Raw genomic sequence first — 17,804 nt, forward strand, 5'->3', positions numbered from 1 at the left:
CCAGTTGAAGTGCAAAAAATTATAATAATATTAGCAAATACTTATGTAGCATTTCCTATGCAGTGTTCTAAGTGTTGTTATTATATTAGCTCACTTAATCCTTAAAACAATCCTATAAAGCAGTAGTAGAGTTATCCCCATTGTACAGATATGGAAACTGAGGCACAGAAGACAAATCATTTGCAGGAGTCACTCAGCTGGCAAGTGTTTAAGGCTGGAATTCACCACAGGCAGTCCAGTCCAGCTTCTGCCCTCTTAAACACACCACACCCTGCCTCTCAGATTGAAAGAAAAACTGGAGAAAGCAACCAGGGCCCTCCAAGTGGGCCAGGGGGCTGAGTAAACCCCACGCTTTTGGTCTAGATTCTTTGATTATTGTTTTGAGAGAGAGAAGGATAAAGTACACTGTATAGCAATGCTCCATTGATTTCATTTAATCCTCAAAATACTCGCAGGAGAAAGGCAGAGGAGATACTATTATTCCCATTCCACAGAGAAAACTGAGGCTGAGAGATGGATTCAAGTGGTTCTCCCAGAATTTGAAGTCAGAGGAGTTTTCTTGGCAAGTTAGGGAATTTTCCAACTTTAAGCAAATTCTGGCCTATTGCAACTCCCTTGTTTAACTTACTCATTGACATGGCATTGACCTATTTACATTTCAGATTCCAAGGACTATAAAAAATCAATAAATAAATAAATCAGAGGAAGCAGCCCCATGAGAAGGACATAAGGTTCACATACCACCTTAATTTCAGCCAGAAGAAAGTACATTCATAACAAAACACAATCACAATAATATTCAAAATCAATTGAAGCAAACAAGAGTGGCATAATTAAAGTCAGAGCTCGGGGCCTCTTTCCAAGAGAGTAAGATGGATTGAAATAACTACCACCACCCCCACCAAAAATATAATTAAATATGCATGCATATTGTTGAGGAATAATCATTATAATAGCCCTCAAAGAAAAATGTGTTTATTTCTAGCCAATTGGAAAAAAAAAAATGTATTACTGATTCTTCTTCCCCAATAATACAGCAATTGTGAACCCTACAGAAATGCAGCCAAGCGAACGCCAAGGTTAAAATATGAAGGTGCCAATGGCAGAAAGCTGGATCGTTTCAGACAAACCTCACAGCTACCCCCTCCCCGTCATAATTCTCTCTTCCTCCACACGCCATCTGCCCCCTACGCACTTGCATAGTCTCTGAACTGTCCGTATGCGCTCCACACCGTCTAATCACGAGCTACTTCTTTCTTTGTTCCCCCCAAAATCTCTATTATTTGGGTCGGGGAGGACAGGGTGTGTGATGTGCATCCTCTCCCACGCGAATTCAGGAGCCGTGCCCTCTCAAGCCAGGGCGGGCGTTCTGGGGTCTTCCACGGAGAATGTATTTGCACTCAGGAAGGTTTCCTCTGCCATTATTGGTGAGGCAATTAGGCCTCCCCCCGACACTCGCGGCCACGCGGCTCAGGCCCTGGGTAATCAATCCTGTTCTGGGCCGCGCTGTCAATCAGCTACGCGCCTGAGTGCCCCCTATCGACAGCTCTCAGCGTGCGGCCGCCTTCCCCGCTCCCGCTCCTCTCCGGGTTTACCGTAAGACAGAGCTTGAGCCTGCTGGTTTTTTTCATCAGAGACTGGAATTTTTCCATTTTCTCTGCTTGTGTTGATTCTTCGCCCCCTGCTTTATCTTTTCAAGACTAGCATTGAAAATACAGTATTCAACACGAATCCCCCGGAGGGCTTCTTGGCCATGGTTTCAATATCTATTATTCGGTCTTTCATTCCTTTCTCCCTCCCCTTACCTTCAGACACCTCAGACTGCAGCCTGCCGATCCCTACAACAACCCCAAACATCTGGACTCCATCTTCGTCTCTATTTCCGACCATCTATTTGACCTGCTCGGGGTCCAGAAAGCCTAAACAAATTATCAATAGGGAATTGAATTGTTCTCCACGTGTCAGAATGGTCTCTCGTTTTATCACCCAGTTGTATTTGCTGGGACCTCACATGCCGGATTTTTCAGGATCGCCTCAATTTCAAATAATCTGCTTCTCAGACCAGTGGTTCCAAGCATCCGTTTGGAAAACCAGTTTGCAGCATGCTGCCAGAAGCCACTCTAATGAGCTTATTTTAAGTACTTATCGTGTACATCCTTTTCCTTTGCTCTCTCAGAAAGCCATCAGCACTAGAAAAATACCTATTTCAATTAGAAATTGCATCTTTATTCTTCGTGAACGAAAAGGACACCTAACTTACTTCGTGGCAAACCGGCCAGGCCCACTTGGGATTTGTTATCACCTGTGCCCCACACTCACCAGCCCCTAACACAAGCTTGACCTCCAGCCCTCTGTGTGCTTGTGTGAGCACGTGCGTGCATGTGCACGCACACACACACACACACACACACAAATAGCTAGCCCTTAACCATCCTCAAACTCCTACTGAGAGAAGCCACAGTGGCATTGACATAAAAGCCATTAAGGAATGATTCTTTTCTCTCTACTTTCCACAGGCCCTTGGTTTGTACTTTCCAAATTTATCCACCCCTGCTAGGCACCTTCCCCCCTCTGTCAACTTAACAGATCATCAGTTGTCTTGGTGCTTCTGGTATCTGTATTTTGGCAGCTTCACACACACACACACACACACACACACACACACACACACACGGGTATGATTGCTTTCTATGAAATCTTTCCATAAAGAAGGATGTTGGTCTGCCCTAAATGCTTCAGTATAGGCAACAGTCTTTAAATGGGGAACCGAAGGAGTTTTCATCCAGGGATGACTTCTAGGGCCGTTGGAGCTACAGTATTTGTTAAGGTGGCAGCATAAACAATGGTGTTAACGCAGCTAAAGAATACAACAATAGTTCAACTGGAAACGGAAGACAGCCCGTGGAAAAGGGGCAGGGGAAGATGTATTGATACTGAGTGGCATGATCACAAACCACGTGCCAGGCCCTGTGCTAGGCACAGCAGGGCAACCCCTGCTACCACCCCGGGAGGTGGGTCACACGTATGTGGAGACGCTCTTTCCGGATGAAGAGACAGGCCCAGTGGTGATGATCACCCAGCAAGGAAGCCGTGCAGCCAGGACTTGAACCCCAGACAGGCTGGCTCCAATGCTGTAATCATTTTGTTGTTTTTCATCTATTTGCTATTGGAGGTCGTCAGTCTGGACCCGGCACTGTCCAGGGAGAGGGTTATAAAGCCCCTGGATTCCAGACTCTCTTCGTTAAACACCCTTTGCTTTGACTCTGTTGCCACCAAATCACCATCAGGGTAATGTTTAGCCTTTATGGGGTCATGACAACAGGGACTTTTGTGAATCGTATGAGAGTAGTTTCTCTCTGTAAAATGATGAATTGGCAGTTTCCTGCCTACCTCAGCCTCTTGAACCTCTACTTACTGAGTCAGGGCCTTTGAACCTAAGCACTCCCCAGCACTGTAAACAGGGGCCAGACCCTGGGATGCCCCTTCCTGCCTCCCATTACCCTCCAACCTCTTCTCCAGTCATAACGTTCAGAGCCATCTTCTCAGCCACCCTCAGCCTCTGGAACCAGCCAACGCCATCTTTTGAGCTTAGCTTCCTTATTGGCCACCAACCAGGAGCTCGCAGATTGGTCAGAATTATTCCCCCGAGGTGGAGGCCACCGTCAACGGCCTGGTCAGCATGCATCTGCAGGCCTCCTGCACCTACCTCTCTCTGGGCTTCTATTTCTCTCACGCTGGTGTGGCTCTGGAAGGCATGGGCCACTTCCTCCCCAAATCGGCCGAGGACAATCACGAGGGTGCCCAGCACCTCTTGTAGAGGTAAAGACGCAGCAGCCAGGCCTTCCTCCAGGATGCCCAGAAGCCATCCCACGGAAGCTGCTGCGGTTCTAGAGAAGAGCCTGAAGCAGGCCCTTCTAGATCTGCAGTGCCCAGGTTCTGCCCACGCAGACCCCCAGCTCTGTGATTCCTGAAGACCCACTTCCTATATGAGCAGGTGAGACTCAGCAAGAAGATGGCAACCACCTGGCTAACTCCGCAGGCTGGCGGCCCCTGAGGCTGGGCTGTGTGGGTGTCTCTTCCAAAGGCTCACCCTTTGAGAGGCCCCTCTGGCATCCCCCTGGTGCCAGGGCTCCTGCCTGAGCCTCTTCCTGCAGCTGTGAGGCAGCTTTTTAGCCACCCTGGAGCCGTCTCCTGAGTAGTGGACCAAACAGAAACAATAAAGCTTTTTGCAGGAAAAAAAAAAATCTCTACCATTTCCAACCGCCAATTTATACTTTTGCTTTTCACAGACACTGCACCTCGATTTTCCTCTTTAGCTGAGGGAAGGTGGCAAACGCAAACTCCTGTTAATGCTTTGAGAGCTTCACCCTCCATCATTTTGATTATATGTTTTTTCCTCTTCTGCCCATATCAGTATGTTTTCTTTAAAACCAAAAGAGTCCCCCTGGTCAATGCCCCTTGAAAGTGGTTGACTCAGATATACCAGCTCTGTGAGTGTCACCACAATATCAGCTTGTCTTGTCCCATTTCTGGGCTGTTTCAAGAAGAAATAGGTAACATTTGAGATAGTTCCTTGATCACTATGCTATCAAAATTCTTTATAGACACACATACATACATATATTTTTTACATAGGTATAATACATATACCATCTATGCATAAAATACATACTTATCCATCTGTTCTACCTAAAGAAAAAAGCTCTGCCAAGCACTGAGCTTTTATCATGTCGTGGGCAGGTGATGCCCTAAAGGCCAGTCCTGCTCACACCCCTTCTAAGGACCCATGTATGACCTGATTCCCCAGGGACAATCTGGGAAGCAAGGGGAGCCAAGCTGAAGGCTCATAATCAATTATCAGACCCTGATGTGAAAAAGTGAGCCCAGCCCATCAGGGTCCTCTCTTGGTAATTTGACTGGGAAACAGTGGGAGATGGTGTTCGTGAGTGATGGTGCTGAGGGTGGGAAGGAGGCTTGGGCCAGGACGAGCCTTGTGCACATTGACATTGTGAGCGGGGGAGAAAGCCATGGGAGGCTAAAGACAGTCAAGAAGCTGCCTGGAACAGAGGAAAACAAAAATGGAGTAGACACGTGTGGAAAAGCACGTGCCAAGTGGTCCTGGGTTTTAGGATCATAAACATGGGGGAGAAAGAATGAAGGACGCCTGGGGCTTGGGAGGAAGAAGGAAAGAGCACCAAAGCATGAAAGGAAGTTAGAAATGAGCACACAACTGACTCGGTCAGAGGTGTGATGTGGAATCCTTTGACTTGGCTTTAAGCCCTTGTGTGTCATATTCTTTAAAAAAAAAGAGGAAGAGAAAAAAGCAAAGGATGATACTCTCTAAAACACACAAAATGTCTGAAACTCACCCCAGACAAACTTGCCGCACAGGACAGTCAAGCTTCTCACCTATTCGCAACTAAAATAAGAAAGACCCTTTCCTATGGGGTATGGAGTTACATTTTGTTCGGAAGACAAGGTTCGTGTAACTGATCACATACCACACAAAGGAAAGGCAGCGCCGGGAGGGTCTACACGTTTTATTAATGTGAGCACAATAAACAGAGGCCAATAGCCACTCCTGCAGTCAACACATTACATTACGGCCGGTCTCAAACATCCCATCCCAACACCATGCACGAGACACCGTGCTAACCCCAGTCCTGAGGTTCTCAACTTCATCCCAACCAGGATCTGGGATTAGGTATGAACCTCTCCCGTAAGCCCTCCAGTTTACAGGGAATTTCCCTTTCCATGTAGAGCAAACACATTTATTTTCTATTAAGGCTGCTTACATGAACCCTTGCACCATTCCTGCTGACTCTTCTACTTTCACTGGGGAAGCTGGACATTGAAGGGGGTTACTGACAAGTCAAATCAAAAGTACAATTCAAACGCATTTTCCGGACCCTGCAGCGTATATACGAAAATTGCCCCATGCCTTGGCAGAACGGCAAACACAATGGTGAAAATGGAGTGCTTGGCATGTGGCCTGTGGGTCTCATTATTTTACAATTACACCTGGATGTGAAACATCAGCGTTGGCATTTAAACCCCACCAGGTTGGTGAGGGTTTAAAATGGTTCGTGTCTGCCTTCTGCAAAAGTTAAAGTGAAGACAAGGCGGGTCTGTTTAACACAGCAGGTTTCCCCTAATTAGCCAGCCACAAGTCGCAGAAAAGAGTTACACAGGTACTTACTATTTGTAACCCATGGCCACATCCACAAAATACTTTCTTCTCTGTCGATAGACATTGTCCTTAAATCCCTTAAACAGAAAAGAGATTAAGTTATTTAACAAAGTGCCAAAAAATTCGCCGCAGCAGGCCTGAAAGAAAATCACCGTGGTGTTTATTGAGTGTTGGAGGCAAATGTGAATTTTATCCTTGGATGACCATCTTGATGGCACAGGCAGAAGCGAACTGGCCTTACAGTAAAACCTCATTACATTTGGGTTGTACTAATTTGGGATGCATGGGAATTCAGGCTAAAGTGAATGGCATCTTTGGTTTTCAAGTATCATTTATGTGTAATTGATGTTAATCACGAGTTAATCTTATCCTGTTCATTAAAACAGGTCCCTTTAACATGGTTATTTAGTAAGTTAACCTAAATGTAATTGCTTTGGGTAAATAGCCAATAAATGCACATTTGTTAAAAATTCTATCATTCAGAATAATCATTGAATCCCCCAAATTAGCATGGATTAAAGAGGTTTTGCTGTTTTTTATGAGAATAGCCACATAATGCAAAATCGATTATAAGGGATTCATGCACAGGATAGCAAGTGAGCTCCATTCCACTCTGAGTTCCCCTTGATTCTGTTTAGTCTTTAGGAACTGCAAGACTTCTGTCCGTCATCATGCACTTGGGAAGTTAAACATCCTGACTGTCATTGTTCTGTCAAGTGGAATACTCCTGAGAGGAACTTCCCCGTTTACGCAAGAATCTCTCCTCTTGTCAACAGACCTTCCACTTTCCTTTCCTTCAGGTACTTTCAATCAATTCTTTCTGGGCTGGTTTCTTCAAACTGCTGGAAACCCAGAAGGAATTGTTTCCATTTAACTTCTTACGTCTGCAACCCTGCGAGCTCGAAGGGTAACCAGGAAGCAGTGGAGAATGGAGGCCGGGCAAGACAGGCCACTGGGATCACGGGCTCTGAGAGGAGAGCTGAGACAGGCCCACGAAAGCCCAGATTACCTCTGCTATGGCTTGCACGCTTCTGCAAAAGTGGGCTGTTCAAGGAGGCACCTCAAACACAGAGAAAATCACTCTGTTCTCTTGTATGGTTGAAGGAGAACTGGCCTTGAGGACCGTCTGCTGGGCTGAGATAAAGAACTTCCACTGCTAACAGCCTTTCTCTCTAAGAGCATTACTGTCAGTGGGAGACAGAGAGAGAGTACCCTGAGATCACCCAGACACCCCGAAGAAATGAAGTATGCCCGCCAGAGAAGCTAGCACTTTCTTTCCTCTGTTATGAATTGGGAGTTTTCAAACTGGGGTTCACAGGCAGGCTTACAAGGCCTTAAAATGTGTACACACAAAATGTTGTGACCAAGCTACTGCATTCCCAAATGTGTCTGTGACCTAAAGAAGGTCTCCTGCTCTAGAGGAGAAAGTACGAGCCAAGTCACTAGGAATACCGGGCCGCCTAGGAGAGCAAAACGGGAGTTCCAAGCACCTTTATTACTCAGAAGGAAAGCAGGCCATGACAAAAGGCAAAGAGTCACATGAAAAGCACAGCACCTGTTCCCCAGTTCCTGCCAAACCAGACATCACCCTGCAAGCATCGTTATCGGCTGGGCTTCCTGAAGATTCTCGACTGTCTCTCCTTGGCAAACACCTGCACCTTTTCCAGGCATGCAAGAGAGTGATTTACTCAACATGCCTCATTAGCCTAGTATGGCAGTGATTATGCAAATGTCGTTGGCGATCCACAGCTGCCAAGATTGAACTGTGGACTAGCAAAATAAAACAGGGACGCTAGCTACACCAGCGATCACAGAGACAGAGCATTCTTTGGCCATCTATTCTGGACTGAAGGCAGGGATAAAGTTACCAGATAACACGGAGGACACCCATGCAATAGTTGGGGCATACTTATACTAAGAAATGATTCCTTGTTTACCTGAAATTCAAATTTAACTGGGCATCCTATATATGTATTTACTAAATCTGGCAACCGTAATCCCCAGAGAGTATCTGCCCCACACCCATCCTTCCTCTCTCAATTTAAATCAAGGGGAACTGAAGAGCCAGCCAGCACCCTAAAGTGCTCAGCCAAGTGTGAGTTGGCACTCAAGTAGCTATCCCAAACAGTTGGACCCTGGTGAAATATTAGAATCCCTTGGGGAGCTTTAAAGAATACTCTGAACCTAGACACATTCCCAGAGGTTATGATATAAGCACTCTGGGGTGAGACCCTCGCCTCAGTATTTTTTTTTAATTCCCCACAGATTATTTGAATGGAAAGCTAATGTTGGGAATCACTGAGCTAGAACATTAGTTCTCAAACATTAGAGCTCATCAGAATGTCCTGCGAATTCTTTTAAATGCAGATTCCAGGTTCCATCCTGAAAGTTCTGATTCAGTGGGCTTCAGATGAGCCCCAAGGAACTGCATTTTTATTTTTATTTTTATTTTTATTTTTTTAAAGATTTTATTTATTTATTTGAGAGAGAGAATGAGAGAGAGCATGAGAGGGAGGAGGGTCAGAGGGAGAAGCAGACTCCCTGCTGAGCAGGGAGCCCGATGCGGGACTCGATCCAGGGACTCCAGGATCATGACCTGAGCCGAAGGCAGTCGCTTAACCAACTGAGCCACCCAGGCGCCCTGAACTGCATTTTTAATAAGCACTTTATGGCTGGGCCTTGAACCACACTTTGAGAGACCTTCCCAGTCTAGATCCTTGCTACTCAAAGTGTAGCAGACCTCCAGCGTAAGCCTCAACTGGGAGCTCACTAGACACGCAGAACCTCACTTTGCACTTTGAAAAGATCTTCCAGGTGGTTTGTTCAGCAAAGTTTGGGAGACACTGACCTAGACAGATGTTTAACCCTTTCTAGGGAGCCTCGGCAACCTGACTCTCCCATTCCAGCTCCTTCCGAGCCACCTTAGTACAAGGGCACCATCCTGACACAGTAATCCCCGTCTCAGAACTGGAAGTATTCCCAGGCACCAAAGATCCTTAGACCACTTTTTCCATGCTCACCAAATAATAACTTACAAAAAACGTCAACTTACCAATACCAGATTTTGCATAACGAACATTTGGTGTGCTTATAAAAGAAATACACGTGGTAAAAAAAAAAAAAAATGATGAGAGAGGTTGGAGATTGCTAAGTACTTGCGATTATTTCAACTGGCTGCACAGAAAATAAGAGGAGACGTCATAAGGTGGGTATAATTAGGAGTAATGGAACAGAATTAAACACAGGAAAATTTACACTAAGTATCGGAATCAATTTCTTCACAAGGTCATTGGTTCCTGTGGTTGTTACAATAACAAAGCTGACCCCCTTTCTCCGGGTTGAGTAATTGAAGAACTAGACTAAGGGGAGCATTTGGAAATAGGAGGTTCGCAAGAAATCCTTTACTATCCAGGCATTGATCTGAATGATTTAATAGAGCATTTCCATTCCTGGGATTAGGCATTTACTCTTGCCAAAATGCTTTCCAGTTGTTTTATTAACTAGGCTTTTCAAATGCCCCTTGGAGGTCAATAAGGATTTTATTTCCACTTTTTACATAAAGAATTTGAGGCGCAGAGGTAGAGGGACTCGCCCAAGGTCATCCTGCAAGTTAACACCTGGTATCTGGAAAGTCCTATTACTGCTAATCTCTTAAATCAGGCTTCTGTGTGAAGTCTGACTCCTCTGAAAGTAGCGGGGGGCAAGGGGAGGGGGGAGATAACAAACGGATGATTCTTAAAGGCACTTCGAGTGTTCAGGAGCCCTATGTGTGACTTACTGTGAATTATTCTGAAGTTTTGGATTGGCAAATGTAACACACTGTGCCTCTGAGTAAATTCAGCTTCTTGAAAATAATGCAAATGAATTAGGTCTGTTTGACCATTTGCTTGAATGGTATGTTATGAATTGGTCTGAATTGGTATATTATAACAAATGACTAATTTGATTGAAACCTTCCCTCTAATTAAAGATGTTGTAGGATCCTCTCTAGCAGTGGTTCTCAAACTTACGTTGTTAAAACAAACTCCCAGATAGTGCTAATGCAGCCAAGCCTGGGACCACGCTTGGAGAACCACTGCATAGGTTAATAGTCACACGTCAGATTTCTAGATTTCCTCCATTTAAATAAAAGGAATACCTCAGACCACAAAGCCCTTCTATAAGCCTGGCTGATCTGCTTGGGTTTTACCCTTTTATCTGCCCATTTGTAGAAAGGGGCACTGGGAAAAAAAAAAAAAGTGCTTGTAACAAATGAGTATATTGCTTACTTCTCCCAGACTCTTAACTGTACTTCATTCTGACCATAAAGAAGTTCCAAGTCTCTTGTGTCAAATAAAAACTGATGTAAAGGGGGAGGGAGGAAATAATGGGAAATGCTTACCTACGTATCATATTTCTTTAAAGGTGGTTGTTTTTATTGGAATAGAAGAGAGATAGCGGTAAATAGATTCAGGGTAGATGTGGGAAGAGATGTGTTTTCCATCACGACCTTATTCTAAAACTCTCTGCCTTTCCATTGAGACTGAAGTCCACCGCATTACTCTACTCCTAACTACCTCCAGTCAAGGAAAATAGCAAGGAGAATTTTATTCTCTTACTGAGCCCCATAATGCCTAGTCCTCCCTCGTTTCTCAAAGGGGTGATCAATTTCAGTTCATCGTTTTTCCAAGGGTCACCATCTGCAAGTATATTTCACACTGTCTAATGCTACAGAAATATTCTCCAAGGTTTAGAATCTCCTTCTCTATCCAACCCTTTTAAGAACAAATGTTACGTGGAAATGCCATCTTTCTAATCTGCTTCCAGCCAACGCATATGTACAGGGAAGCTTTATCATTGGGAAGCCGGCTCTCAGGGATGGGGAATAAATAATAAATTGCTCCACAATAAAGCACACAACATGGCACGCTGCCTGGCACATGCGTGGAGCTGGAGCAGCATGTATGGAATGGATTTGACTGGACACTTACTGGGTGGTCGGCATCAAGCTCAGAACCATACATGAGAACTCTGTGAGAGCATTTGTCTAACTCAGAGATCTTCCGGGGGAACCAGGGCACATCCTCTAGTTCTGTTGAAAACACAGTGCGGGTTCAAAAATATTAGCTCACAGATTGTATTTTCCTTTTTGCAACATTTGTCAGATTGCTAAATCACCCGACAAGGAAAAGCTGGCCTTGCCTTCTTCCTCCATCCAAATGTTCTCCGGCGGATTCAGCGTCACAATTGTAGTTTGAAATTTCAGCAACTGAATGAGCTCATTGAATTCGGTTTTGCCACACTCGCAGTCCACGAATATTTCAACCTCTGAACTTCTTCGCCGGGATTTCCTGGACTCAATATGAACCATGTTGACATGTTTTTCCTGTGGAAATATGAGCAACATCTCTAAATTATCTTCACGGCACAATAAAAGGGACACCAAGGGCTATTCTTGTTCAACTCTTAAGAACAGGTGCCAAGTGCCCACAAAGGAGAAAAAAACAATCTCCTTGCTCTTTGATTGACTAAAACATGGAAATGTTTTCAACCAGTGCCTCTGTTAATTGGAATAGAGACTGTATGTAGGTTTTCCTGTCTCTTTTTTTAAAAAAAGACGAGAGTATATAAAAGCATATAAAGGGCCCTATAAAATGTATTATAATTATGAATATCATCATTTCCCTGCACGGTCCACATCCCACTGAGGGTGTGCATTGCTAGTTGGGGGCAAGGGGAAATTAGCTTATCACATCATCGTATCATCCCCAAATTTATATTTTTATTTTCATATGTTTCCAAAACCATAGCTAAAACTCAACCCCCTGATTTAATAGTGGTATAAGGTTTCCACTATACATTAAATTAAGGTTTAAAAATAATCTTTGAAAAAACACGTGAATAGTACAAATGGCAGGCAAATGAGGCAGACACTGGGCAGGTGGCTGGGAATCACAAGCCAAAGAAAAGGAAGAAAAGCAGCCAAGAAAGTATCTCTACAGGCAAAAACAAAAACAAAACAACAAAACAAACAACAACCGAAAAACACACCTCAATGGGACCATTCGTTAACTGTTCTGTTTCAGCAACCTCCAGACTAGCTTCATGCAAGGATGCATCGTTGCAACCATCACCCCACCAGGGATTTCAGGAGTAAAAGTCTCCTTACAATAAGGTATTCAAGGAGGTGGGGGGCAGCAATTTAATATTTAAACATCAGGTTTAAACTTGCCCAGTGAGGCGTTTTCCTTTCCGCTGAGTTGACTGAAGACTAAGTTCTCATCTCCACTCTAGCCTACCCCTGAATAAGCCCATACCTCCCCATCACACCGGCTGATATCCTGTGATTATCAATTCACATTCCTAATACGATTCCCACTGCAGAGTAACATCAAATCAAACAGCATCCTCCTCTGTATAAAGAAACTAGTCCTGTGACCGGGAAACTAGATGCTCTAGTCTTGTTTTTATTAACCTTTACAGTCACACCATATTTTCTAAATTGGCTGATAATAAAGGTGAGACTAATATTAAGGTCAAGAGTCTTCACACACATTGTGTCACTTTGGGCATTTAATGCCCATTGGTTGAAGCAGAGTAGATATTTTTAGACAAGGGAACTGAGGTCCAGATGGGTTAAGTGGTTTAGCTAAGACCCCATGACTAGCTGATGGCCATGTGAAAACTCTGGGCTACTAACTCCTTCTCCAGGGATTCTGGCCTGCCTTGGGGCACTGAGTGGAGACAGCACTGGATGATATAATTATGTGTAAAATATTTCCCCAGATTTCCATTACCACTGTTTATGGTATCTGATCCTTTCTTCCAGGTCAAGAGAGAACAGGGAAATATTTGCCATATCAGGCTGCTAATTCCCCCTCTTTGGTCATCAAAGAGACATCACAATAGAGGCCTCATATCTGTACATTTTACAAGGCACTTTCACTCATATTACTGCATCACAACTACCTTGTTAGGTAGGAATTATGATCGCTATTTTACGCATAAAGAAATGGAAGCTAGGAAGCAGCTAGTGGTTAGCCAAGCCAGGAGAACACAGGTCTGACTCCTCTGACTGCAATTCCCATCATCCTTCCGCTGTACCAGCAGCCCCAGGCACCACACAGAGCTAGGCTCCCTATCTTACAGCTCAAATCAGCAGCCAGCGCTCCCCAAACAAAATGCATTTGTAAGGCACAATGCTTGCTGAAGGGTAAGGTAGCTATCAGGTCTGCCCTGGCCAGAGGGGAATAGTTTTTCTGGGGTTCTCTAACCTCACCCTCAACCAGGCTCTTCCTTGAGGGTTCAAGCCACCAAATTGGACCTGGAAAAAAGGCTACTACATTTCTATAAAATAAAGAGAGAGCTAGCCCTGGCTTCAATAGGAGGAGAGTGACTAATCTCCCCAAAAAACATGTTAAGCTCATGCAAAAATGAGGCTCAGGGGAATTTACCAAATGCCTCTACTCATGCATCTCATTTGGTGCAATAAATGTGCTCCCCGACATGTGCACAATTCAGATGTCAACAAATCAAATCAGGCTGCAGTCTCTTGATATTTAAAGATACCCTCTTTGGCTCCTTTTGCCAAACAAAAGGGGTGAGGCTCACATTTTTTAATTACTGACTTTCTTATCTGGCAATAGTCTGCGGAATTACTAGTAGATTCACTTGGAATTAATAAAACGTAGTTGACGCAAATCTGCTTATTTCATTGCTTGGCAGGCAAACTTTCCTTATAAAGCTTCATGAAACCTGGTTTCTTTGAACCTTTGAACACATTACCCGGAAATGGACTCAGTAACGTTTCACAGCAGAGGACGGGTTTGTCATTGGGCACACAGTCACTTTTAAGGTTAGGTAATGATGTTTACATTCACCTGGAAGAGGTTCAACACTTTTACCAATCCGCCAACTTCATTTTTCAGTGAGAATACCACAGCTGTTTTGCCGCCTTCAGGACTGGTTTCACTTTTGCTGTTTCCCTTGCTGCTTTTTTTATCATCCTTTTCGCCAGAGTTAGCTTTACTTAACTTCAAGAAGGTAGAAACACACACACAAAAACATTGGTTAGGATCCCAGAGTTCTCATAACTAGATTTTTGGTCAGATATTCCATTCATATGCTAGAAGCGTCAGCAATCATATAAACTCAAAGAGAAGTTGCCACATCACTCATAACTTTCGATCATAAATACCAGTCTAATTTACTCTGGGACACTATTTTCCAGTGCTCTAAGATAGCCAGTGGTTGAAATTAAAGGGGGATCAGATTTGCTTCACCTTATTTAATAGCAACAAAAATCTGACCATCATAAAGTATAAAGTCTCACATATGACACTTCCTGCTTTACTTTCTAGGTTTATTTTACAGCATGAAATTTGGTCTGTTAGCCTGGTTGCATAATTTGGAAACTATATTAATAACTAACATAACAAAAATAAGACCAAACATATATTTCACAACAATAATTTTAGTTTCCATTTAATCTTAAAAACAAAATATTCATTTCATTCTGAAATATGTCAGGATGCGCCCTAAAATCGACAACCTCACTTTCTGCAATTAGATCCACATTGTCAGTGTGAATCTATCTGCAGAAGTTCAACACAGGGGAGCATATTCAATTAAGGCCATCTGTGTCAGCAGAGGATTCCTGAAAAGTGGCTGTTAAAATCCAGCCACAAATAAAAGAAAAAAGAAGGAAGGGAGGAAGGGAAAAGGGGAGAAAGAAAGGGAAGGAAGGAAGGAAGGAAGGAAGGAAGGAAGGAAGGAAGGAAGGAAGGAAGGAAGAAGGAAGGAAGGAAGGGAGGAAAAGAGAGAAAGAGAGAAAAAACTAGCTAATCATTAGAAGCAAAGAGTAAAATCTGAGAAACTGTAAAGGATTAACACTTCATTAGCTACTCAGGTTATTATAATACAGAACTAAGTGATGACTCTTAGTCCTATTGGTTAAAGACAAAAACAGCAGATTTCAGAAACTTGGATCCCACTGTCCGAAATACCAAATAAAAAAGCTGGAAACTTTCAGTTAAAAGACAAAGTGAAGTTAGGGTGTACTTTTTTGTGTTCTTTATATGCAAACGAAGACGTGGGCAAACAGAGACGTTTCTCCCTGGCTAATAGTAGTACAGTGCAGCTGGACCGGTCTATCACTTCCTCAGGAAACTGAGAAAAGTACATGCGATACGGAACCCGGTGAATAGGGACTTGCCACTGTCTTCCTCTGATTTCCCCACTGCCTCTCTTTTCACGTGTGTCACATTTTCCCATTGCCTCACTCACTAGATTTTTACATCACGGAAATGAATATTTGATTAGTTATGACTTGAAGGAGAGAAGTGTATGCAGACATTGGCATTTGGCAGTATGTTTAGTCATTAAAAGCTCAAATGTCTCCGCACTCTCAACATCTGTCCTCTTCCCACCACACAACACACAGCTCTTAGATATTTAAGTAGGCTTTTTTATATGAAAGGGTCATACATTAACCATAACTCTGAGTTCTTTGTTTTCCTTCTAGCAGTTCATTATGACTTCAAAATTCCTCAATGTAATATCTCATCCAAATATTCATGATGTTTGGATGTTAAAAAAATCTATTTACATTTCTGGTCTCATTTCTGCAAACTGATTTAAACGGTTCTACAAAACATGCCCTGATTACTTTTCAACATTTTTAGCAGTAATAATACACCAGTACAATATAACCTTCTGGCACATGTTTGGAGCTATGCTATTAAAACAGAATTTTCTATGATACAGACTGAATTGTAATTGGTTTGATAAACTCCATTACAGCAATGAAATAGCATTTAATATTTTTAATGACTAGGAATCTGCATACTTTTTTTTGTTGTTGTTCACTGTCTTTTTTATTAAATCCCATCACTATGACCTCAAATTAGGATCTAAAATCCTGCAAAATGTTAACTTTTTTCCTGTTAATATTTAAATACAAAAACTGCCTTAAATACTGAAATAAGTGGCATATTGCTTTCATTTCGTCAATTAAAATGAAAAATGGAGTAATGAGGAAAGCAGGAAAACTTTTGAGAGGAACCGATCTTTATTTTATCCCAATAACACTTCTAGGCAAGAATAAAAACCTTACTTCTGTGTTTAAAGAACAAGCTCTGTAGATGGGAAGGGGTATAGGAGACAAAATTGTCTTGCGGGAACCACAGAAATCTATTTAATTTCTTCTGCCTGTTCCTACTCATAATAAGTGGCCTTTCGAAATCCTACACACTTTTTTTGGTTGTAGATATAAGACATTGGTTCATACAACCTCTTGCTCTTGGTGGATAGGAACTTTTTTCCTTTCTACTTATAAACTTTGAGGAAAGGAAGTTTAGAACATAGGGATCAGGACACCCACTTTATGGAGAGAGAAGGAAGACTGAAGGCAGACAGGAGGGAGGCAGGGTATTCAGATGCTAGAGGAAGGAGTTGAGGTGTGTGTGCTTACTCTACATCAGGTGTCCACATGGCAAGACTAAGACGATCGCTACCCTAGAAAGCACTCCTCTAGAGTGCCAGCCACTCAGTACTCACTGTTAAGCTGCCAAGGAGCTGATGCTCTTCGGGCACCGCTGAATCCAGAGAAAACCCTCTCCTTGCCCAGTATTTACTGGAAAACATCATCATTGCCGGCTGCATGGATCCCGATGTAATTTTCTTTCTCTGCAGCAGGGGGGACTAAAGGGGCAGTAGCAGGGCTGGTGGAGACTGAGAGAGGAAGGGGTGTAGGAAGAGCAGCCCTCTCCAGGCTCTGTCCAGAACCCTGGTGCTGAAGAAAGAGCAATGAGAATCGTCCTCTCCCCAGGCTCCTTTATATGAGTGACTGGGGACTGATGGAGAGCTGATTAGAAAGAAACTCATTTCTGGCTGCCGATGGCCACGATCAGATTACAGACCTGAAGCCTGGGGTTATCTGTGCTTCTGGTGCAGTCTGTTTCATAGGTCGAATAGACGTTTGGGCGTGGGTGGTGGAGAACAATACATAATGGGGTGTTACATGTAAAAGAAAACATCTGTCTCCTGATATTAGCTCATCTCTCAAACCTGCTCCTGGCAAGCTAACCTCAGCCTTTAGGTGACTATGAGTTCAAAGGTTTTGTGCTTTCTTCCCAAAGGAGGAAAATTAGAAAGATCAGCGTTGCTGAATCCTTAAGCCATTTTGTTTTGTGTTAATAAGTGTTTTCTGCTCTGATGTGTTATGATTGTATGTGTGTGGTGACTTCATAAAAAGCACTGCTTCCCAATCCTGTGATGCCGCTCTGTGGTGATGTTCAGGCAACAGTATTGTAAAGGAAATGTGAGGCTTTGATTTAGCCTTACATAATATAGATATAGTTGAGACACTAACCCTAGAATCTTCCTCACTGTGTGGGAAGGAAAAGGAAACTAAATGCCTATATACCATTCTTTGATGCTATTGATGGTTACTGAATTTTTCCTCTCCACTTGTAACTAGATCAAACCCAACAATTTGAAATGCATAGATCAGTTGAAGTCTTTACTATTCAAAACTTTAGTAAGTGATAAAATTCCCCATGTCACAGGAAAATATTACCAATCTCCTAAAGGATGGAAGACTCTTGACAAATGTGTTTGTTTGACTGCAAAACTA

General features: G+C 43.2%; 1 protein-coding gene across 2 annotated transcripts in view; it reads right to left on the bottom strand.

Annotated features, from left to right (window-relative positions):
• TPH2 (tryptophan hydroxylase 2) overlaps window positions 1-16,908 on the bottom strand; it is an 88,289-nt gene extending 71,381 nt beyond the window's left edge. Inside the window, exons 1-5 of one of the 2 annotated variants that reach the window (XM_032420735.1) lie at window positions 16,728-16,908; window positions 14,050-14,221; window positions 11,372-11,555; window positions 11,161-11,261; window positions 6,200-6,267 (exon numbers count right to left, since the gene is read on the bottom strand). In XM_032420735.1, the coding sequence (XP_032276626.1) occupies window positions 6,200-6,267; window positions 11,161-11,261; window positions 11,372-11,555; window positions 14,050-14,221; window positions 16,728-16,831 (629 nt within the window). In that variant the 5' untranslated portion in view covers window positions 16,832-16,908. Of the gene's footprint in view, window positions 1-6,199; window positions 6,268-11,160; window positions 11,262-11,371; window positions 11,556-14,049; window positions 14,222-16,726 lie in introns of both variants that reach the window. The other variant, XM_032420734.1, reaches the window with a different exon arrangement.
• Window positions 16,909-17,804: the final 896 nt, after the last annotated feature.

Source organism: Phoca vitulina, unplaced genomic scaffold (assembly GCF_004348235.1).
Source record: "Phoca vitulina isolate PV1807 unplaced genomic scaffold, GSC_HSeal_1.0 scaffold23, whole genome shotgun sequence".
In the NCBI taxonomy this organism is placed as follows: Eukaryota; Metazoa; Chordata; class Mammalia; order Carnivora; family Phocidae; genus Phoca; species Phoca vitulina.